The 25804-nt window shown below is 33.0% G+C and overlaps 1 protein-coding gene across 1 annotated transcript; it reads right to left on the reverse strand.

The window, feature by feature from the left end:
* Nucleotides 1-9090: 9090 nt before the first annotated feature.
* LOC127702518 (translin-associated factor X-interacting protein 1-like) lies at nucleotides 9091-25169 on the reverse strand. The gene is made up of 15 exons (XM_052206749.1): nucleotides 25020-25169; nucleotides 23423-23528; nucleotides 22270-22515; nucleotides 21800-21934; nucleotides 21143-21212; nucleotides 20371-20644; nucleotides 17653-17764; nucleotides 15976-16037; nucleotides 15212-15301; nucleotides 14636-14798; nucleotides 13896-14024; nucleotides 12912-13082; nucleotides 11945-12187; nucleotides 11336-11442; nucleotides 9091-10024 (listed from the first exon to the last, which is right to left on the reverse strand). Exons 1-15 carry the CDS (start codon nucleotides 25061-25063, stop codon nucleotides 9826-9828), a joined length of 2151 nt encoding a protein of 716 aa, XP_052062709.1. The 5' UTR covers nucleotides 25064-25169; the 3' UTR covers nucleotides 9091-9825.
* Nucleotides 25170-25804: the final 635 nt, after the last annotated feature.

Below are 25804 nucleotides of genomic sequence, written 5' to 3' on the forward strand. Positions count from 1 at the left end.
AAGTTTACTTAACTTATTCATAAATTGAGCCAAAGTGTCACGACCAACTGGAGAATTACAATACCAAGTAGCAGAATCTTCATAAAAGGATCCCAGTGGTCTTTGCCATAACCTGTTGCATTTAGGATGCAATTTTGAAATGTATTTCTGAAAAGCTGCCACTGGACAAGACGGACTATCAGGTTGCTCTGGCATAATTGCAGTGACATTTTCCTTGTCATTGAAGCGGTGATTCTTGGTAAGTTCGTCCATTTCTTTTGTAACGTACTTTGTTTTTGTTTTTGGATCTGTTTTGACGATAAAAGTGTCTTTTGTCATCTTATCCATATTTTCAGCCCCTCGTCTAAAGAAGTACATTCTTATGTCAAATTGTACTTTATTTAATAAACCAGTAGGGGAGCTTGGTTGCATGAAAGTTGAAGAGTACAATTTTGTCCTGTCAATTTCTGATATTATTGGAAAGTGCTGTGTGGCTCCTTTTCCGTTGGCTTTTAATTCTGTAAGGGCTGTTTTAAATACTTGATTTGATTCATTAAAGTCTTCATGCTTCATTATGTCAAATTCCTTTAAAAAGGGGGGAGCCTTAAGATATCTATTCAGAGAGTACCGGAATGAATCAAGTGAATTGACTTTATACATTTCTCCATCAGGTTTACGGGCGTCAAGATAAAAATGTTTCAGAACATCATATAGCCGACTAGGACTATACTGTTCAAAGTGTGTGTCTTCATTTTTCTCAGAGAGATATTCTCGTAGCAAATTACCAGCCCTTTTGTTTGCTTTTTCTGTTGATGACGCAATGTTTTTAGATCTTTTGTCAAGAATTTCATTCTCCGTGTGGGAAGCAAAACGCTTTGCCATTTTCAATATGGACGCCGTCAGCGTATAAACGCGCGTGCCGTCCCCCGGGTAAATGGATAGCAACGTCCGGGGATATGGGTTAGCAACACCCAGGGGCTATGGATTTTGTAACGACGTGCGTTAACCAATCAAAATCCTAGAAATATACTAAGCCGGGGATAAGTAAATGAGCTCACCGTAAGATTTACCATGCAAGGCAGACATGTACACCTTATAATCATTCCATACACCAAATATAGTGGCCCTATCGCTTATAGAACCTAAGAAATAGAACAAACCATAAAATCTTAACATTGACCAATGAGCAATGAAAATTAGGTCAAGGTAATATGAACCATGCAAGACAGACATGCATGCACACCTTACAATCATTCCCTAAACTAAATATAGCGGTCATATTGCTTAAAGTACATGAGAAACAGATCAAACATTGACCAATGAGCCATGAAAATTAGGTCAAGGTAATATGGACCCTGCCAGACAGACATGTACACTTTACAATCATTCCATACAACAAATATAGTTGGCCTATTGTTTATAGTATCCGATTAACTGACAAAACCACAAAAACTTACCATTGACCAGTAAAACCATGAAAATGCGGTCAAAGTCATATGAGCCCTGCCAGACAGACATGTTCACCTTAAAATCGTTCCATACAACAAATATAATTGACATTCTGCTTATAGCATCTGCTAAACTGACAAAAACACGAACACTTATCATTGACAAATGAACCATGAAAATGGCCAAGGTCATATGAAACTTGCCAGACAGACATGTACACCGTAATTACAATCATTTCATACACCAACTGTATTTGAACAATTATTTATAGTGTCTGAGAAATTGACCAAATCACAAAAACTAAGTGGTTGTCGTTTGTTGTGTTGATGTGGTTCTTACGCGTTTCTCGGATTTTAATATAGATTAGACCGTTTGTTTTCCTGTTTGAATTGTTTTACACTAGTCATTTTGGGGCCTTTTATAGCTTGCTGTTCGGTATGTTGTCCTGCCTTTTTATTTTTCCCTCTATTCGGTCCTGCCTTTTTATTTTTCACTCTATTCGGTCCTGCCTTTTATTTTTCACTCTATTCGGTCCTGCCTTTTTTTTTTAGTTTATCCTGACTTTTTTATTTAACTAAATTGTCATCCTGCCTTTTTTCTTTGCAATTATGTCATCCTGCCTTTTTTTTTACTCAAAACTCCTGTCCTGCCTATTTATTTCAAATTTCATCCTAGTGTTTTTTTTTAAAGCATTGACCGAACTAGGAAAATTAGGTCAAGTACATTGAACCAGGGATAGTCTATACTAAGAATAGAAAGTCCCTGATTGAACACATGACAGACGGAAACTTCGTAACATAAGGTATCATCATATGTACAAGGTATTTTAGGGGGGGGTGGGGGCCTGGGTGCCCACCTTTTGTGGGAAAAATTTGGTTGATTAATTAGGGAATCACTGAAGCATGACTAAGCGGGCCCCCTCTTACGCAGTCAGTGCCACCCCCCCCCCCCCCCCCCCCCCTTCTTATGAAAATTTGGCTAACTGCATAGTGCTCATTAAACACCATAGATTATTTGACATTTACACATCATTTTCTTAAACCGTTAGTTTTCACTTATTTAAGATGGTTTGGGATCATTCTCGTAGAGTTCATTTTAAAGGAATAACCCCTGCCAAGACTGAAAGTCGTTGATAAACAGAACATGAGAAAAGTATTGAATATTGGACTGTTGAACAGTTCCGATGTTTGTGAGTGGCGGCTGCTCTACAATATATGCTGAACGGCTCATTGTATAGTCCCTTGATTTGATTAATGTTGATCGATCTTGTCAATACGACAGTCTTATGACTTGTTAATGCATGTCTTTTTCCAGAATTTTTCCTGAATTAATTTGCCAGATAGTCTAACCATAGAAATGTCATATGATTAGATTGTTTGTTGCTTGCTGAACGTCCAATGGGAATTATTTCATCAGTGTCGGCATATTCAGGTCGACAGCTATTAAGTTAATACAAAAAGTAACGCCAGGAATGAATGGTGGAACATTTGAACTGGCAATGGAAACTAACGGTATGTTGGATATAGGAGCAGAAATTTATCTTGCAACATACCAGCTACGGGCCTCTCTTACAAGGCATAACTCAAATCATATGAATATAAGATATGGGTGTGTCAATGAAACAGCAACCCAATAACACATGATATAACTATACATATCATTGTACTTCTATTGTCAGATAGTACCATCAAACTTGTCAGTCTACATATCCCTGTTTTATATACTAGTACTTTCTCTTAAAGCTCATCAACTAAATGACCTTCAATCAAGCTTGTCAATACATAAGTTGTCAGATAGTTTATCAATACACATTTTTATTAGATTGCTTACCAATAAATTGACGATACAAATCTTTTATCAGTTAATTTAACCTTAGGAATATCAGTGTATAGCCTTTATCAGAAAGTTTGCAATGGTAAGACTTGATGCCAGTATACACTTCTGTCAGAAGCTTCCACGTAGAATTGCCAGTGCAGTCCCTTTGTCGAATAATTTACCTCAAAATTCATCGACTTGTCAGTACAGTCCCTTTGTCAAAAAGTTTATCTCAGAATGGACTTGTCAGTACACTCTCTTTTCTGAAGCAGTGTACAAAAAAAAAACTCGTGGATTTATAAAATACTCTACTCCAAAACTTATGGACTCGTCACTGCATTTCTTTGTCAAATAGTTTACACAAAAAAAACAACGTATGAACTCGTCAGTTCATTCAATTTGGCAAACAGCGTTCAATAAAACTCATTATTATATACTTAGTAGTAAATACAGATAAATTGTATGTGTAATACAGTCATTGGCAAGCGTGCTGTATCAGCCACCCGTGATGATATCGATATCATCACGGTTTCAAAGGCTTTATCACACCTTTAATCTGTATGACGTCACGTCATCGATTGCAGTCACTGTTGCAAAGGCTTTATCAAACCCCTAATCTGTATGACGTCATGTCAAACCTATAATCTGTATGACGTCATTTCAAACCTCCTTACCTGTATGACGTCATGTCACATAAAAAACATCTACGTGAGGTATATGTATATAATAAAGTGTATGTGATATGACACACCGTATCAACCCTCAACCAATTTAACCCCTCGAGCAGAGCTCTTGGGATTATATTGGTGTCTCGGGTTGATACGGATGTGATATTGAAAACTCCATATTATATTCTCTATTTATCAGTCTGCTGATGCGTCGTAAATCAATCACTAATCAATCAACCAATCATTAACTGTCAGGGCATTCCCTCTGTCCCACAGCATTGCATAAAGCGCATGGACTGTCATTACACTCCTTTTGTCACACAGTTTACTCAAAACTTCATGGACTTGTCAGTTAATTCCTTGTGTAAAATTGTTTACCCTAATGCTAATAGACTTGTTAGTACATTTCCTTGGGTAAATAGTTTGTAAAAAAACTCATGGACTTGACAGTGCAGTCCATTTGTCAAATAATTCACCCAATAAATCATGCACTCGTCAGTACTCTCTTTTTCGAATATTGTATTCAATAACTCATTAACTGTCCGTACACAACCTTTGTCAAATATTTGACCAAAAATTCATTGACTTGTCAGTGCGCTCCCTTTTTTTGTAAAATAGACTAATGTATCTAAAATAACTGATGAACTAATCGTGCCTTTGTCAAATATTGTACAAAAACTCATGAACTTTCCAGTGCACTTCTTTTGTCAAATAGTATACCACAAACTCATGAACTTAAAGTATACCACAAACTCATGTACTTAAAGTATACCACAAACTCATGAACTTAAAGTATACCACATACTCATGAATTTGTTAGTGCACTTCCTTTGTCAAATAGTGTAGCAAAAGAATCATGAATGTGCTAGTGCACTCCTTTAGTCAAATAGTGTACCCTACAACTCATGAACTTTTCATTTCACCTCGGTTATCGAATAGTGTACCCAAAACACATGGACTTGTCGATCCTTTGTCAAATAGTATACCACAAACTCATGAACTTGTTAGTGCACTTCCTTTTGTTAAATTGTATACCACAAACTCATGAACATGTCAGTGCAGTTCCTGTGTCAAATAGTATACCACAAACTCATGAACATGTCAGTGCAGTTCCTGTGTCAAATAGTATACCACAAACTCATGAACTCGTCAGTGCATTCCTTCATCAAATAGTATACCACAAACTTGTGTACTTGTCAGTGCATTCCTTAGTCAAACTGTTTACCATAAACTCACGAACTTGTTAGTGCAGTACCTTTGTGAAATAGTATAATCAAAAACTCGTGAACTTGTCAGTGCACTTCCTTATTCAAATAGTATACCACAAACTTGTGAACTCGTCAATGTACTTCCTTTGTCAAATATTGTACCACAAACTCATTAACTTGTCAGTGAGTATTCTTTTGTCAAACAGTATACCACAAACTCATGAACTTGTAATTGCACTTCCTTTGTCAAAAAGTATACCGCAAACTCATGAACTTGTCACTGCAGTTCATTTGTCAAATAGAATACCAAAAGCTCAAGAACTTGTTAGTGCACTTCCTATGTCAAAAAGATTACCACAAACTCATGAACTTGTTAGCGCAATTCCTTTGTCAAACAATATACCACAAACTCATGAACTTGTCAGTGCACTTCCTTTGTCAAAAAGTTTACCACAAACTCATGAACTTGTTAGCGCAATTCCTTTGTCAAACAATATACCACAAACTCATGAACTTGTCAGTGCACTTCCTTTGTCAAAAAGTTTACCACAAACTCATGAACTTGTCACTGCAGTTCATTTGTCAAATAATTAACCAAAAGCACAAGAACTAGTCATTTCTCTCCTCTTGTCAAATATTTTACCACAAACTCCTGAACTTGTTAGTTCACTTCCTTTGTCAAATAGTATAACCAAAAACATCATGAACTAGTCAGTGCACTTCCTTTGTCAAACAGTATACCACAAACTCATGAACATGTCAGTGCACTTCCTTTGTCAAACAGTATACCACAAACTCATGAACTTGTCATTGCACTTTCTTTGTCAAAAAAGTATACCACAAACTCATGAACTTGTCAATGTACTTCCTTTGTCAAACAGTATACCACAAACTCATGAACTTGTCAGTGCACTTCCTTTGTCAAAAAAGTATACCACAAACTCATGAACTTGTCAGTGCACTTCCTTTGTCAAACAGTATACCACAAACTCATGAACTTGTCAGTGCACTTCCTTTTTCAAAAAAGTAAACCACAAACTCTTGAACTTGTCAGTGCACTTCCTTTGTCAAACAGTATACCACAAACTCATGAACTTGTTAGTGCACCTCCTTTGTCAAAAAAAGTATACCACAAACTTATGAACTTGTCAGTGCACTTCCTTTGTCAAAAAAGTATACCACAAACTCATGATCTTGTCAGTGCACTTCCTTTGTCAAAAAGTATACCACAAACTCATGAACTTGTCACTGCAGTTCATTTGTCAAATAGTATACCAAAACCTTAAGAACTAGTCAGTTCTCTCCTTTTGTCAAATAGTATACCACAAACTCATGAACTTGTCAGTGCACTTCCTTTGTCAAACAAGTATACCACAAACTCATGAACTTGTCAGTGCACTTCCTTTGTCAAACAGTATACCGCAAACTCATGAACTTGTCAGTGCACTTCCTTTGTTAAAAAAGTATACCACAAACTCATGAACTTGTCAGTGCACTTCCTTTGTCAAACAGTATAACCACAAACTCATGAACTTGCCAGTGCACTTCCTTTGTCAAAAAAGTATACCACAAACTCATGATCTTGTCAGTGCACTTCCTTTGTCAAAAAGTATACCACAAACTCATGAACTTGTCACTGCAGTTCATTTGTCAAATAGTATACCAAAAGCTCAAGAACTAGTCAGTTCTCTCCTTTTGTCAAATAGTATACCACAAACTCATGAACTTGTCAGTGCACTTCCTTTTTCAAAAAAGTATACCACTAACTCATGAACTTGTCAGTGCACTTCCTTTGTCAAACAGTATACCGCAAACTCATGAACTTGTCAGTGCACTTCCTTTGTTAAAAAAGTATACCACAAACTCATGAACTTGTCAGTGCACTTCCTTTGTCAAACAGTATAACCACAAACTCATGAACTTGCCAGTGCTCTTCCTTTGTCAAAAAAGTATACCACAAACTCATGATCTTGTCAGTGCACTTCCTTTGTCAAAAAGTATACCACAAACTCATGAACTTGTCACTGCAGTTCATTTGTCAAATAGTATACCAAAAGCTCAAGAACTAGTCAGTTCTCTCCTTTTGTCAAATAGTATACCACAAACTCATGAACTTGTCAGTGCACTTCCTTTTTCAAAAAAGTATACCACAAACTCATGAACTTGTCAGTGCACTTCCTTTGTCAAACAGTATACCACAAACTCATGAACTTGTCAGTGCACTTCCTTTGTCAAAAAAGTATACCACAAACTCATGAACTTGTCAGTGCACTTCCTTTGTCAAAAAGTATACCACAAACTCATGATCTTGTCAGTGCACTTCCTTTGTCAAAAAGTATACCACAAACTCATGAACTTGTCACTGCAGTTCATTTGTCAAATAGTATACCAAAAGCTCAAGAACTAGTCAGTTCTCTCCTTTTGTCAAATAGTATACCACAAACTCATGAACTTGTCAGTGCACTTCCTTTGTCAAAAAAGTATACCACAAACTCATGAACTTGTCAGTGCACTTCCTTTGTCAAACAGTATACTAGTACCACAAACTCATGAACTTGTCAGTGCACTTCCTTTGTCAAAAAAGTTTACCATAAACTCATGAACTTGTCAGTGCACTTCCTTTGTCAAACAGTATAACCACAAACTCATGAACTTGTCAGTGCACTTCCTTTGTCAAACAGTATACCACAAACTCATGAACTTGTCAGTGCACTTTCTTTGTCAAAAAAGTATACCACAAACTCATGAACTTGTCAGTGCACTTCCTATGTCAAACAGTATACCACAAACTCATGAACTTGTCAGTGCACTTCCTTTGTCAAAAAAGTATACCACAAACTCATGAACTTGTCAGTGCACTTCCTTTGTCAAAAAAGTATACCACAAACTCATGAACTTGTCAGTGCAATTCCTTTTGTAAAATAGTGTACCCAGTGCACATCAATTGTCAAGGAGGTAACATTAAGCTTATCACTGTGTATCTTTATAAGATAGTTTTCTCTGATGCCTGACAAAACCTTAAGAGCCCTTGCAACAACTCTTTGATGGATCCGTAGGTGGTCTCTTGCAATGCTTAATTTCATTCCATATCCCACTTACCCTCATTTTCCATCCTTCATTTCAGTCGACCATGTTTACATGACCTACCTATTGTATGTATTGTTAATTTGTTCTAGTCCTGAACATGCATGATATTTGCCACTGAACGTTAAGCTACCAACAATCCAATCTATCAATCAAACAAGTTTGCCAGTATACTTCCTTTTTCAGTTTACTCTCTAGCTTATCAGTATATTGTCCTTATCAGTTTGTTAGATGTTTTGCCTGTAAATATTATCGACTAGACATTACCAAAACCACAATAAATCAGTCATTGTCCAATAGTTTACCATTAGGCTCATCAGTTCAGTCCTGTATCAAAATGTGTACAGTCAAGCTTAATCCTGTCCAATATCCCTTTTTCATAAAGCTATCACTAAGTCTTGCCAGTTCATTTTTTTGTAACAGAGAGGAGACTTTCCACACTAAAGCTTACCAGAACACTTTTTTTCTCTCCGATAGTTTACATACAGTAGTGATAGTTTATGCCACCAATATATGTGCTGTGACCTTTAGTTGTCCATTAGTTTTGATCTTTTTTGTGTCTATTGGTCTCATTGGCAATCATACCACATCTTATCTTTATATTTATCCTAAGAGATGTCAGTACACCCCTTCAGTACACATCTTTTTGCCTGATAATTCATCCTTCAGCTTGATAGTGCACACCATCTGTAGACATGTACATTTGATATGTGTACATTATACTTCAATATAAAATCTGGATGACATGATTACAAAGATCTGAATGTTTTTATAACTATGTACAAGGCATGTTACTAAAACATCATAAGTCATCTAATTTCAAAGCAGGTATGACAAAGAATGATAGAATCAATACTATTCACGCAGTAGGCATAAATCAAAAGAACAAGACTTTATAACTTTTTGTATTTCTTAATAGTGTTTGTTTTCTACACATACATAAATATAGCACTGAATGTACTGGATATGTATTATCAACACTTGATTTTCAATGTCATCTCAGTTGTTTCCCTGAAGTACATACTTCTAGTGACATTTAATATCTTAAGCAATACAAATCTGATCAAACATGTTTTCTTTATTACTAGATTAATTATCTTAATAAAAAAAGTTTAAAATCAAGCTATTTGGACGGGTTTATAAAATAATAAACTTTCATATCACAGATCTCTTTCTCTTATTCATGAAATAAATAAGTAAATGCAATAAAATAAAAAAAAAATAATTCAGATGTCAAATCTTAACAGAAATTATTGAGCACACATGAAATTTTCCCTTTTACATTATCAATGTGTATACCTAAATTTCTTATTTTGGCAGCATACATATTGCTGCTTCGTGTGATTAATTGATACACCAAATTTCTCTTTTCTATGCCTATTCTTCAACCAATAAGATTTTATTTTTTTTTATCTAGAAAATGCACTGAATATTGGTGCTTAATAAACTGTTAGAAATTATGTGAAAACTTCTAATGATACATTCACACACAACAAGAACATCCATCTCCTATCATACAACAAACAGATTATCACAGACAAAAGGTAAAACATATTTTAAAATGTTTGAAAAAATATCATCTGCATTTAGATTTGATAAAATACTATATATTGATCATATATTTAAAACTTCCTCCCTGACCGTCTGACATTGCCATTCTGTAATCGACTAATAACTTTAGATAGTTCTATTGATTCTACTTCAGCAATTTTTTCTGGTGTGGTATCAAAGACCCATAACACATATTTGTCCATTGTCTTATTGTCAATTTCAGGGTCTGCTAAGCTTAATCCTCTCTTTAATTCATCCACAGACACAGTTCTGGAAAACAAAAGATGATATAAAAATACACATATATAAATCTTTATTGGACATACACATTAAAACAAACACATAATAAGAAGAAGTAAAAGAAATATGTTTCATCATAAATTTTAAACCAGTATCAACTTTTGTTATATACTGTGAAAGTACTTTTATTCGTTGGGTACCAATTTTCGTGGATGGCTTTATCCACGAATTTAAGTGTCCAATGAAATATAACAACTGTTGTCCATTTCAAGACACGGCAAGGTCCCCATGTAGGTTTGACTACATGGATACATGCATATAACTAGAGAATACATTGTATATCAGCAATGCACTATGAACTATATATATACAACTTCAGACAGGATTTTATCCATTTAATCTTTAATCTTTAAAAAACTTTACTGTACGACTTTTAACCTTTTAATTTTCATGAAAAATTAGTTTTGATTGTTGAAAGTCAGACTTCCAGTGATGATATGCGATGATGAAGTGTTCATTTTATCTCTTCATAATTCTCATACGAAAACAAATTTTGGTTTGCTTTTTATTTCATAAGAATTAATTCTACAATTCAAGTACATTTGTAGCATTTTTTTTAGGTAACTGTTTTCTGTAAGTGACATGTTTATGGCCCAATTAACACCTTTGATGAGAGTTAGTCTGTTGGTCATTCGATCTCGGGTTAAATAGTGTCATGACTTCTGAATACACTTGAGGAACAATTAAAATGTTTACTTTGCAATTTCTTTCAATCGAGACAATTTGTAAGCATAGATGAATCAGCTTATTTCCGAAAGCAATAATTTTGTTAAAAAATTTGATGAATGTTGTCAGTAATGACAGACAAACAAGTAAGTGAAAATGAACACCTTATTTTGCAATGTCCCACAAATCATTATAAAACAGCAAATGATTATTTTCAATAATCTTTGTTTTTGATGGCTTCAAATTCCTCACTCGATTATTTCAGAAAACTCAAATCCACGAAATTAAGAACCCACGAACATGTAACTTTTGCTTAAACCATGAAAATTGATACCCACAAATAAAAGTACTTTCACAGTATACTAAAAAAAATTAAAGTAAAATGCTAGACATATATATAATTGATTTTTTTTTCAAATGAGTTATCACAGAACAAGAATAAGATTTTAAACTTTTTCTTCTATTTGACTAGTGCCGTTTCAATTAAATATTTTTCTGTGTTGATAAATAAATTTATGATTGTACTGTTCTTTACACATAAAATGCTGCTTAATTGTGTGGTTTTCACAACAATAATCATTATCTAGGTAACTTCTTTACAATCATGTGACCTACTTTAAATCTGATAACTGTTGTTTAACATCTTCAGCATAATTATTTTTTTCTTGTTTAATCCATTTTCTAACTTCATCAAGGAATGGTCCAGTTCTTCCTTCATCGTCCTAAAATTATCAAAAATGGTATAGAAGGGAGATAACTCAAACAAGTGAAAGGAAAATAAATCATATTGTAATGTTTAGTTTCTAAAAAACATCATAGAAAGTAAATAATTCTATTAGAGAAACAAAAGTGAATATAGAATTTTAATTTTAAAACCTCAACTAAGACAGAAGCAATATAATGAAAACAAGGTGCCGCAATTCATGAAATAATTAGGTGGAGTGCATTGAATGGATATTATTAAAATAAAATAATTTGTTTTGATAACCAATGCTGAAAGTCACAAATGCAATGAATTCAGTTCATGTCAGCTCTATAGATTGTGATATGGTGTGTTTTCCTCTATCAAGAGCCCAAGGAAACAACTTTCATCTAATGTGAGTAATAAAAAAAAGGAATAAATATAGAAAAAATTCAAAATTCAATCAACAATATTGATTGATTGTTGGTGTTTTAACGCCACTTTTATGCGCCACATTTGGGCTTCAATCAATAATAATAAACCTCTTTAAACATTTCTTGATATTCCAGTTCGTCTTTATCTCTAGCATCTAATTCTACTTCAGCAGCAGTAACAATAGCAACAATCATCTCTGGATCTATCGTAGGGAAGACTTCCTTCAAACCTTGTCGTAATTCGTCTTTGGTAACCTTCCCAGGGTTCCCTTTATCAAAATCTATTTTGTTGAAAGTTGCCATTAGTTGTTCTATTTGTTCCATTGTACCATGGTAAACTTCTTCATCAATCTACAATATATCAGTTTTTTTATAATAAAAGACTCATAACACATAATTGACAAACATGCATATTATTTCCTGCTGTTTAAGAAATACTGTACAGCACAAAAGCTATAGTTAATAAATATGTAATGTCTCATTCGTATAACTTTGAAAAAGCTGCATGCTAAAACTTAAATTTCAACCTGAACACCATATTATAGACAATAAATTGCAATGCTGACATATTTCTATAAATATTTCACAAAAATGTATCGCAAAAATAGCCAGGATTTGTCCAAAAGTCATCTAATTTTGGCTGATGGAGTAAATAGTGGAATTATTAATTATCCTTTAAATCATAGTCGGAGCTGTTTTATATAAATTCTGGGAAGACTTTCAAAAATCTCTAGTACAGGTTGTTTAGGAAGATCACATTTCAGCATGAAAATACTTGAGAAATGATAAAAATGATTAAAAAGTCCTCTTTTCCTTGGTACCATACATATGTTTGAATAGAACAACCCTAAAGAATAATGTTACCATCAATGTCCATTGTTGACTTTACTATCAGGTAATAGTTTTCTTGTCAAGTTTATTTTTTTCAGTACACTAAAACCTTTATGCTGATTTAAACTTTACAACATTGCTTATTTGGCTTTGGTGACTATATGAAAAATAATTAATTGTTATGATCATAATTGACAGTCATGGCTTCAAAACTTCATTTGTGACCAACACTCATAATAATTACCTCCCCTGAAAGCACACCCTGGAACAACCCAATCATTTCATCATGAGCATATCTTGTGCAGGCATCCTCTAAATTATAGCCCCATTCAATCCTCATCTGTTCCATAGAAAACCTCCGACTCAAATATTCATACAGGAAGTCCTGCATTTTATCTCGTACACCATCTGTTTTCTGAAGAAAATATTTCAATTTAAATAAACTATAAAGGTTGAAAAAGTCAAGTTTCTATTTTATTCTTCACTAAATTTTTTACTTTTGAAGGACCTAGTGTCCTTTGCTTTACAATTTAATTACGATACATGATTACAGATGGCAATTCAATTAGCAAACAGAATTTATCTTTATCTTCTTGTTCTTTTTCAAGCGAGTACTTTTCTGAAATTATGGGGAATATTTTTAGTACTGAATACACTTCCGTTTTTCAATGAATAGCTGCCTTTTTATAAGAAAATATTTATAAACTCTTGACACAGCGATATATATCTCACCTTTATGTAATTTTGATAGTATAAAACAAATGCTAAAATTAAAAACGACAACATTCTAACATGTCAAGTATTCAAAGTCAATGAACCATAAAAGAGGAGGTAGGGCAAAATATCTTCATGAAAATCAGAAGTGTTGATGCTAATACAACTGAATACCAAATATTATTGACTTATCTTGAGAGGTCACCCTTTAAATTACCTAATCATAAACTTAAATATAACTGCATACCAAATATCAGTTATTTATCATACTATGCAAGTGGATCCTCTTTACTGACCTAATCGCAAACTTAAACAAATAAGTGACGTCTGCCACTGACACCAGAAACTGCATGCCTAAATCTTGCCTCCATGACTTTGTCTAGGCCTGTCGATCATATTAATATTTTATTTTATTGGCAAAGGGTGCTGGTTGTTTTTAAAATATTTTTTCTTATGTCAATTATTTCCGTGTAGTATGAAAATAAATGAAATTATCAAGGGAGATAATTCTTACTCCTGCATCATTTGCTGCCTTTTCCCTCCAAATATCTCTTATGATTAGTGAGCAGTCACGTTTACCAAGTCTTCTGTTCCGTACTTGACCATCAACTCGTAAATAGGCTGGAATTTCAGGTCCTGTTCCCTATTAACAAAACAGATATTATTTAAGATACGAAAGTTAGATAACTCCTTTCTGTATCAATATAATTCAATATTTTCAATATAACAAGCATACACATGAAAATAATGGTACCTTTGATTATTTAAAAATGATTGCTTAAAATATCATTTTGATGAAAATGTCTAACTAAACACATTTTGTAATTCGTATATGTTTATACATTTTAAATTATTACAACTAATTGATTTTTCATGTTTTGAAACACATTGATATGCTGGTAGATCATTGTTTTTTATTCAGGCAATTTGAATTAAATAATTTCCTGTTATTTCCTGTTACCCCAGTATTTTATACAAATTTTAACAAATATGTCTGATTTGGTAATCCTTAGTGTTGTTTAAATTTTGCTGCATATTGGTTATCGATAAATTATAAAAAAACTAAATCCTTTTTAATATGTGTTGCTTCAGTAGTATGTTTGAAGTTGAAGATAATTGTAAAATATCTGGTCATATCTGATTAAATATTGCAGATTTTCACTAAAACTGGGATCATGTTCTGTTGGAAAAGTAATTTCACCCCTAGACTTGATTATTATAAACATTATTCCTTGTTTTGATTGGTCATTTCACCTTTCCATCAAAATATTCAGCTCCTCCTGCATCAGATCCCCCACCAGCAGCAATCTCATTCAGTAACACATCTACACATTCATTGGTTGATTTGTTCTGTGATATTTCCTTCCATCTACCCATACCTCCTTGTATAAAATCTGCACACTTGTCCCAGTCTGGCCTAAAATTACACAAAATTGCATATGTATTCAAACTTAAAATGCCATTCCTGTGAGAAAATAATAACAAACCATATATAGATATAGGAAGATGTGGTATGAGTGCCAATGAGACAACTCTCCATCCAAGTTACAATTTATTATAAAAGTAAACCATTATAGGTCACAGTACGGTCTTCAACACGGAGCATTGGCTCACACCGAACAGTAACCCTGTTACAAAGGCTGGAAAAAGGAAAATAATTTTTGCTTTAAGTTTTACATTTCAAAACACAATTGTGGAAACACAATTATATTTTTTCTATTAAAATAATAAAGTATTCAGTCAATGTTCATGCTATTCCAAAGAGTAGATCTGAGTCAAGAATGTACAGATCACAGTTTCAAAGACTATTGTCACATCAGTAAAACTTACCTTGGTGTAGAGCTTCTCTTCATTGTTTCTAATTCCACATAGAACTCATCTCTTTGTTTTGTGATCTTGGTATGCATTTCAAGAAGGGCACTGAAATTAAAGGCAAGGACATATTATTACATTCAAAACAAGGACATGGTTTACAATTAAATTGACCACTGAACACTATGTCCCATTCACACTATCACATTTCCTTGTCCAAAAACCTACTTTGACATACAGTAAACAGCTCACTTCATGATGTTCATGTGTACTAAGTTTAAACTTGATGTGACCAAATACTACCTTAAACAAAAGCTGAAATCTGATATTGGATGTACAGGCAAATGGGTGGATACACTAACTAGAGAACATGATGCTCTCTACTATCATAGGTGGGTCATAAAATATGTCAGTAAGAAAAAAAATTAACTCAATTTTCAAAAAAGATACAAGAAGATTGCATACATTGTCCTGCTAAGCATATCCCCACTAGTAATTCAAAGTATCTAAAACAGAAGATGTCTGACAGTCCCAATGACATCTAAGGTTTCTTTCATGCATAAGTTTTCTCCAAAAATCATTTACTAAAAAATATAGAAGCAATGCTATTCATTGGGTAGTTTCATGACAAATACCCCATATTCGTAATCATTAACCCTAAAATTGAATAATGAAAATCACAGTCCTCAAATTCAGACAATCACTCCCCTCATATTCAATACAGCATTACCTCAGATTAAGACAACCACACCCTTATTGATTTAATAATAAAAAACACATACTCATGTTCAGCTTTCAGTTTTGCAAAATCATCTTTAGATGTAGTGTAATCTTCTTCCATTTTCTGAAAGATGGAATAAATGGATAATCTACTGAGAAATTCAGGTTATAAGATTAAATTATATTGCAATTATGACAAATCTTTTTTATATATACTGTAATCAAACTTATTTTGGTGGATACATTTTTTTCTCCTTTAACCAATTATGAAGAACACTGAAATATCTAAATCATAAAAAATGAATTTTGTGAAGTTTTTAATCCAAATAAATGAATTCAATATGTTGTAAAATCATGTACTTTCACATATGCAGTCACTGTGACTAGAGCTTTAGAAAACATTAAATATTTGTTCCCAATTAGATGGGATTTCACATTGTACCTTTTATGTGTAATGAAAAAAGCATACGGTCAAGGTAATTTCTGATAAAAGAAATGCTTTCGTGACTTTTACAAGCCAAACTAAATACAGTTATATTTTAGGTTTCACATCTAACAAAAACAAATATATATAAACTGTTGACACAGAGATATGTCTCGCCTTTTTGTAATTTTGATAATGCAAATGGTGAAATTAAAATAGCAATACTTTAACATGTAAGTTATGCAAATATTCAAAGTCGATGAACCATGACTGAAGGTACATGGATAAACAATCTCCATGGAAATGAGATGTGCCAATGCTAATACAACTAAATACCAAATACCATTGACCTACCACTAGTGGTTCCCCATAAATTGTCCTAATCACAAACTATAAGTAATTCCCTTTAAACAAACCTAAACACAAACATTAACTTGTAAAACTATGTAAAAGTTTCAAAGTCAATGAACCATGATCAGGGGTGGGGCTATATAATCTCCATGGAAACGATACTTGCAAATGCCAATAAATTTGCATACCAAATATCATTGACTTAACATTAGCAGTTCATCTTAAACTGATCTAATCACAAACTAATACATGTAAACTAAGCAAAAGTTTCAAAGTAAATAGACCATGACTGAGGGGGTGGGGCCAAATATTCTCCATGGAAATGAGATGTGCTAATGCTTATACAACTGAATACCAATTAACATTGACCTACCACTAATGGTTCCCCTTGAACTGACCTAATCACAAACTAATACATGTTAACTTAGCAAAACTTTCAAAGTCTATAGACCATGACTAAGGGGGCGGAGCCAAATAATCTCCATGGAAATGAGATATGCCAATGCTTATACAACTGCATACCAAATATCATTGACCTACCACTAGTGGTTCCCCATAAATTGACCTAATCACAAACTAATACATGTAAACTATGAAAAGTTTCAAAGTCAATAGACCTTGACTGAGGGAGCGGGGCCAAATAATCTCCATGGTAATGAGATGTGCCAATGCTAATACAACTGCATACCAAATATCATTGAACTACCACTAGTTGTTCACAATGAACTAGACCTAATCACAAACTAATACATTGTTGATGCCGTCGCCGCCGGAAACAGCATACCTATGTCTCACTTTTTGACTCCGTCAAGGCGAGACAAAAATTCAATTTTCAGTATTCACTTTTAAATGGTTTCCCCTCGCTAATTTTAGACTCTCTTGAAAAATAAAAACCCATCAATAAAGAGAAAAAAAGATTTCTATTTATCATTTCTTTTACAGTTTCAAGAGGTTTAATACTTACCTGGGATTTGATAGTCAGAGCTTCAAAATCTCTCCTTGGTATTACATCTCCATAATTGGCTACCATATCATTCAGTCTTGTTGTAGCATTTTTCTCATCTATTCTGGCTTGTCTGTTTGACAGGAAAATAAATCAATTAAAATGTTTGTTGTACAAATACATTTTATAGTGATCAAATGATTATCTAATATAACAAGCATTCTGAGAGTATTGCATGCAATACATAGTCCCCTATCAGGTAAAAAATCATTTTACTGGAACACGCTAACTTGTTCTATAACTTGTCATGGTGTAAACAAAAAGTAAATATCATGTCAATATCTTCAAGCATGACTAAAAACAGTGTGGAAAACAGATTATATGAGTGAAAAAAACATTAGATATGATTAATAGTTCTCTAAAATTAGATATGATGTAATACAGTGTATATCTATTTTCAAATTATAATCAAATATAATTAATAGTTCCAAATATTTTTTCTTTCATTTGTCACAAACTAATATAGATATGTAACTTTAATATCTATAAAATGTCAACAACTTTTATCTACACAATGTAATGTATTGAAATATATACATTAATAAAAAAAGATTATTATCTAATTAAAGGACTTCTCTTCATAATTTTTTATATATATATATATAGCACTCAGAAAATTAGTTTATACTAAATAACAAACAAACTTGCCAAAAAATTCTTCAAAATAATTTATCAAAGAATGTCTTTTAAAAAAATGAGTTATCTCCCTTTGTACAGAAATAATGGTTTAACATAGTACTCTAACATTAGATATGGTCCAGAGTTATGGTCCATAACTCTGGACTAAATCATCAGACCGGAACAAAATTCGAACTTGATCTATAACTTGTCATGATAAAACTATATACCAAATATCAAATCAATATCTTCAAGAATGAAGAAAAAAAGTGTGGAAAGCTGATTTGCCGGACTGACGGATGGACAGACGGACAGATGGACAGAGTGCAAACCTAAAGTCCCCTTCGACTTCGTCCGTAGGGGACTAAAAATCTGGTTCTTTTACACAGTGAAAATGAAGCACTACCCACTACCAATAAAAAAACAGAAAATGATAATCCCCCTGGGATAAAAAAAAAATAAATCATCAAATAATGTTCCTGTCTCCCCATCCAGCTTCTATGAATAAATCTTACTCAATGATGAAAAATATTACACAGAAGTAATCATGGGGGTAAAAAAAATCTACAATTATACAAATAAAAAATCCTTTTAGCAACATTTGACTTCAAAAAGGTTATACCTAACTACTAAGGGCTTTTCCATTAAAATGTATGTGGGAGGGTAGGAAGGGAAGTTTAATTATTGAATGTGGGTCATGGGTCTTTTTTCAATATGCGTCTATTACCATTATGCAAAATTATCTAAAAAATGGTTCTTGGTTGTAGGGATATTTTGAAAGTCCCTTCCTACCCTCCCACATACATTTTAATGGAACAGCCCTAATCCACAGTGATATAAAAGCTTTAAACTGGTCCATTGAGCCAGGTCAGTTAAGCAACAGACAATAATCCATGAATTTGCTTTTTAACAAGATAGTGCCATAAAAGTAGGATTGGGAACAAAAATAGGAAATGGTTTCATAAATAGTCATCAAAATTGAAACTAGAGGCTCTCAAGAGCCTGTGTCACTCACCTGTATTTACTGATGCTTTGGAAACCATGTAAAAAAAGGTTAAAATCATAATTAATAGTATTAGATATTAGATATTATAATGATATCTAAGATAATAACAAAAAACTGCAAAATTTTTGTAAAATTACTAACTCAGGGGCAGCAACCCAACAACGGGTTGTCGGATTCGTCTGAAAATTTCAGGGCAGATAAATCTAAATCTGATGACCATTTTTGCCACCTGTCAGATTTGCTCTAAATGCTTTAATTTCAGAGATATAAACCAAAAACTGCATTTTCCCCTTATGTTCTATTTTTAACAAAGTCGGCCATGATGGTTGGAAGGCGGGGTCATCGGACAAATTTTTTAAACTAGATACCCTAATAATGATTATGGCCAAGTATGGTTAAATTTGTCTCAGTAGTTTCAGAGAAGAAGATTTTTGTAAAAGATTACAAAAATTTACAAAAAATTGTTAAAAATTGACTATTAAGTGCAATAACTCCTAAAGGGGTTGACTGACAATTTTGGTCATGACAACTTATTTGTAGATCTTACTTTGCTGAACATTATTGCTGTTTACAGTTTATCTCTATCTATAATAATATTCAAGATAATAACCAAAAACTGCAAAATTTCCTTAAAATTACCAATTCAGGGGCAGCAACCCAACAACAGGTTGTCAGATTTGTCTGAAAATTTCAGGCTAGGTGGATCTTGACCTGATAATCAGTTTTACCTTGTCAGATTTACTCTAAATGCTTTGGTTTCAGAGATATAAGCCAAAATCTGCATTTTCCCCCTATGTTCTATTTTTAGCCATGGCGGCCATCTTGGTTGGTTGGCGGGGTCATCGGACACATTTTTAAACTACATACCCTAATAATGATTGTGGCCAAGTTTGGTTAAATTTGGCCCAGTGGTTTCAGAGGAGAAGATTTTTGTAAAAAGCTAATGACGACGGACGCCAAGTGATGAGAAAAGGTCACTTGGCCCTTCGGGCCAGGTGAGCTAAAGAAAATCTTTTTTGTAGTCTTGTGTTCATCTTCTATTATCTCCCTTTTACCTAAGAGCAATTTTCATCATTTCTGGATCATCCTCTACAGCCTCTCCTGACATTGTTGGTTGTTTACTTTCATCGGCCATTTCTGCTGCCCTCATTTCATTAATATCTTCAATCAACATTTTCCTAGCATCACATTCGTCCCTGTAACGTCTGTATTCTGCTGCTAGTTCCTCCTGTAGTTTATGCACCTGACTGTTTAGATCCCCTCGTTCATTGTTCATAGCTTGTATTCTTTCTTTTAATTTCTTGTTTTCCATTTTTAAATCTGTCATTTCTGTAAGTAATATTTTATAAAAGTACTAATAACACAAACAAAATCAAACAAACTTGAAGAAATAAGTTTTAAGAAAAAAAAACATTGTCCAAAACATTATTATAATTACAAAATAAAATATTTTGTATAAAAAGTGACAAGACTACTAAATTTAGCTAGATTACATTTGTGCTTTTAAATTTTCAATTTGATGAAACAATATCCTTATTAAAAATTAAAACAAAATTTAAACAAATAAATGTTAGTTTTGTCCTATAAATTCATAATCATACATTATTTTCTTTAATTGTAAAACTTCATTTTTTATCAAATTATTTCATCTGAAAACTTACAGATTATTTCATTATCAAAATTAACAAATTTTCGATAAAATTTTAAAACTATATGTTTACTCTAAAAAATTTGATAAGGAAAAATATTTTAACTCTAAAATATATTCCTCCATTAAAATGTGTTTTTAAAACAAATATAGAGATAATAAATGTATGCATAAATTACCTTGTTTTTCTTCGTCTCTGATTGACATTATCTTCTGGTCGCACTGTTCTGATACTGTTATTAACATTTGCTACAAAAAATAACATTTATTTTAAATATTAACTTAAATCTAAATACATGTATAAAGCTAGCTTTGTTTTTTTTTTTTAATTTTTACAGCTGTGTAACTGCTTAGACTGTGGAATTAAAGATGAGTGAAATTTCAGTTATTTGAAGTAAGAACAACAATATTTACAACATCTCTTAACAGTAGTTGCCATTTCATTTTGAAATTAAATCATAGATGTGTATTGTTTTTCCACACTTTTTTTATACATGCAAACAATTCACATGTCACCTTCCTGAAAAAAAAACAATTGGGCTATGACTTATGACTCTTATCCACCCTAATTTTTGTTTTTAATTTCAGAAGGACATAATCAAGGCAAATCAATTAGGATTCATCATAGTTTTTGGTAAACGAAACCAAATAATCGAAAATAAGGAGAAAGTTTGAAAACTCTGGTATTCTTAAGACTCAATTGAATAGAAAATTTAATAGAAAATTTAATTGGTCATGGTTTGAATTGCTAAGTGCAACCTATACATATGTAGAATTGTGACAACCTGAAAGATATCAAATAAATATCATTTTTTTTTTTATATGTCTCCTCTTACTTTTAATGGTTCTAAATCTCTAATCTGTTGTCTCTGATAGGCCAACATCATTTCATATTCATTCTTAATTGCTGATAACAATGGCTTATATGTCTTGAAATCTTCAATCAGATATTCAAATACTTCTCTGTGTGCCTGGAAATATCAACATTTGGAGATTAATTAAACAATAAAAAAAAAGATTTATTTAAAGCAACATAAAATAACGCTATATCTAATATGTGTAAGGACTTGTATCATGAATCAATACAACCTATCCCTTCTTTTTCTGAAATAAAAAGAAACCAGATTAAACGAATGTGTTCTTCATTGAAAAGTTAACAAATTGATGATTTATAAGTAAAACAATTACACTTTATTCACCATACTTGCATACTGTTAGTTCAGAAACAAACAACAATGATGTGTTTTGCATCCTGAAATTAGTGTTAGAATTTTGTTTTTATAAATGCAGTCATTCTGAAACTTACCTGTAATCTCAGTTCATTTGGCATGACCTCTGTAACACCTAAAGCCCTTAACTCTTTCTTTAAGTATGTTTCTAATTGGTCCAAAAATCGTGGTTTTGGAATGACTTGAGGTTTACCAAAATCTTCATCATTATATATGACTAAGCTTTTATTTTTGGACAACATCATGGATACATTTCCCACAGCATGACCACTGGCATGGGCTGGCCATGTGTCTACCTCTCCTGACATAGTGTCAACATAAGGCTGTAATTAAATATAATGTGTAATCAGTATATCAATAAAATTGAGAATGGAAATGGGGAATGTGTCAAAGAGACAACAACGCGACAAAAGAGCAGAAAACAGCTCAAGGCCACCAATGGGTCTTCAACACAGCGAGAAAATCCCACACCCAGAGGCGGGCTTCAGCAGCATTGATTTCTTTTATTTCTAAAGCCCCATGCTAAATGAATACAAACTATTAATAAATAAATTTCACTGACTTGCAGGTTCCATTTCCTTTTGGAAAGGTAAACTGTAACACCCCTAATGACTCAATTCAAATGAAACTTTAACAGATTAATTCTCACTTTTGTGGATTTTGAAGGTTCTAATAGAAAAACAGTGACATTGCAATATATATAGTATATTCAATCTGACAAACAGCATTTAGTCTCTGTAACATCTCCTTTACCACACACTAGCTTTTACTTATATAATTAGGTTTGCAAAGAATAATTAAAACATAAGTTCAGTGTGCACTACAATTTTATTTTTTATTCAATTTGTTTTTGTGGTTTAGTATAAGTAAACTGTGAAAAGACATTTTTATATCTATAATCTGTAATTCCTTAATTGATTGAATTTTGGTTGCTTAATGATCAGTGGCAAATATTTCATGCATGTTCAAGACGAGAACAAATTAACAATAAATACAATAGGTAGGTCCTGTAAATATAGGTCGTCCGGGATAAAGAACTGGGAAATTTGGACTGCCACCGGAAAATGAGGGTATATTGGATAGGGGCAGAAATTTCAATGAAATTCACAGAACATGTGTTACACAATCCTATTGTCCACCTCCTATTTTATTTTTCTTCCGAAATAAAAATTATGCTGATGCCTGTCTTACATAAATTGTTTCAGAAAATGAATATGTCTAAGTACTTACCCTCAGTGCTCTAGGGTTAGGTAGAGGATGAGAAGTATCACCAAGTTTATAGGAAGGTCCAGTTAATCCATCAAACTTTGTAGGGGGCATCCCTATTGTTTTAGCCCTATTTATAAAACAAAAAGCATGTTTTAGTCATCTTAGCATATATATACAGTAAACAACAACTGATGTAGGCTTAAAAAACATCAACATGTCAGAGGAAAAATAAAATAAGATTCAGAAAATTTTGTAACATAGTACATGTACAATCTATATTGCCTTTAAACTTTAAAGAAAAAAGATTGTTTGCAAGAGTTAATTTTCATAGTTTACATATCATCAAAGCATTTGTAGTCTTGAGTATTTTTTTTCAGGTCAAATTCATAAATGCAATCTTAACCTTTACAAGATATTTTGAAAAATATTTTAACAGAGCATAATTAATTCTAGTTTAGTGTAGCCTGAGAGCATGATTCCCAGTGCAAAATCACATTGTCTCCTCTGGGACTCGAACATGGGACCTCTTTGTTACAAGGCAGTGCTTTAACAACCTGAGCTAAAGAAGTACTTCCCTAGCTCAACCGTTTATGGCTGGCTAAGTATCTACTACTCAAGGGAAGCAATCCTGTCATATTAGTATGCACTTTCAGTCCTTGGTGATACATGTATGATGGCCTTCTTTGACTTTTTGGTGTCCCTGTAGTAGAACTTTAGGGTTATAAGGTTAGTATGATGGGCCTTCTTTTACTTTAGGGGTCCCTATACTTTAGGGTTTATTGTTCATTCATGGTTATGGTTAGGTTAGGGGATGTTCTAGGTTAGGGTTAGGTTTTAGGGTTAGCGCTAGTGTTAGGTTTAGGTATGGGTTAGGGTAAAGGATAGTTTAGTATGGGGATGAAGTCCCTAATTACAGTAGAAAAATCAACAACAAAAAATCCAATCTACTAATGAACTCAAAATTGTTCACTTTTTATTTTCTAACTTTTTTATTTTCCCTCATTTGCACAGAAATCTCTTTCGTTCTTCCTGTCTCGTTTGTCATGAGACTTTGAGTAAAATATATATATTTATCAGTCTAGTGAAATATAGTAAGGAGCACAATTTCATTTTAAGTATTCTTTTATAGGAAAAATACGTTACCTGATAGCGTTTCTTTGTTAACATTGAAAATGGCATCACAAATAAAATACCTAACCAACATCGGAAACATTACAGTCTTTCTTTTGAAGTTAAAATATGTTCGAATTAAAAAAAAAATTTATGCGGACTTCGTCCCCTTTCACAGGTAATGCCTGCCTCATATTATAGCTCTATATGGGTTGGGACCCCTAAACTCAGCCTAATAGACTAAAGTAAAGTAAAAGAAGGCCGTATGACGGCTAGGCCTTCTTTTACTTTTGGCGCCCCTGTACTTTTAGGTTATGATAAGGTTAGGGCTAGAGGTACATGTATAATTCTATAATTTAGAGTTTAAACAGCAAAATAAATAAAAATCTTGTAAAGAATCCAAGAAATGGCACTGGACAAGTCTTTACTTTACTACAGATTGAGTACAATGACAATGTATACAACTTTGCAAAAAAGAACAGAAATTAAATTATTTTTGCAAAATTACCCATTCAGAGGCGGAAGACGAGCTACTGCCATTCTTCCATCCATTTCAGTTGATTTATGAAGCAGAAATCAATGTGTATTCGGCATTTATTTAGTTTATTTACATTCTGCAGATGAAATTATGGAAAATGGCGTCGTCGTCGGGGTAACAGAACAGTTAACGGTAGGACGTAATAGGTAAGATTTTTTAAGTCTATTATTTCTGTTAATTATTTTTTTCGTGTATCACATAACTTATCAAATTCAAATTAATGCGATCTAGTTGAACGTATAGTGAAAATAAGAAGACTTTCTAGAAATGATTATATTGCGACATCAAATACTTGACAGCCTGAAATCCATATTCAGATTGGCACTGACCAGTTCAACTCTCTAGAATTCATCGTTATTATGTCTATGAAACACGGGAACCACATTAAAAGATTTGATCTCATATATGACCCCATGATAACGAGACACCAAACAAACAAATATTTTTATTTGCCAGCCACGACGCACAGAGCAAGGATTTGTATACTAATAGTAAGACTACTATACAAATCCTTGCACAGAGTGAACAGAATAATTACAATCCTAATTGTAAAACAGAATGTGAAAAAAACGTTAATAAAGTTAGTAAACCTGTTGAAGTCATTATTTAGCTCACCTGGCCCGCAGGGTGCTGACCAAGTGTTGTTACTTTGAAGCCGATCCATCATCCAAGATGGCTGCCATAGAAGGACTTAGTTTAACATAGGACCCTATGGGAAAGACATACAAATGTCTTCTTTTAGAGAACCACTAAAT

Source organism: Mytilus californianus, unplaced genomic scaffold (genome assembly GCF_021869535.1).
Source record: "Mytilus californianus isolate M0D057914Y unplaced genomic scaffold, xbMytCali1.0.p SCAF_5, whole genome shotgun sequence".
NCBI classification, from domain to species: Eukaryota; Metazoa; Mollusca; class Bivalvia; order Mytilida; family Mytilidae; genus Mytilus; species Mytilus californianus.

Coding starts and splice junctions, on each gene's coding strand:
- LOC127702518 (XM_052206749.1), bottom strand. CDS start 25,063: ATGGATGGAAGAATGGCAGTAGCTCGTCTTCCGCCTCTGAATGG. Junction 17,765..20,370: donor ATGATGAAAATTGCTCTTAG/GTAAAAGGGAGA, acceptor CCTGTCAAACAG/ACAAGCCAGAATAGATGAGA. Junction 15,302..15,975: donor AAACTGAAAGCTGAACATGA/GTATGTGTTTTT, acceptor CTTTAATTTCAG/TGCCCTTCTTGAAATGCATA.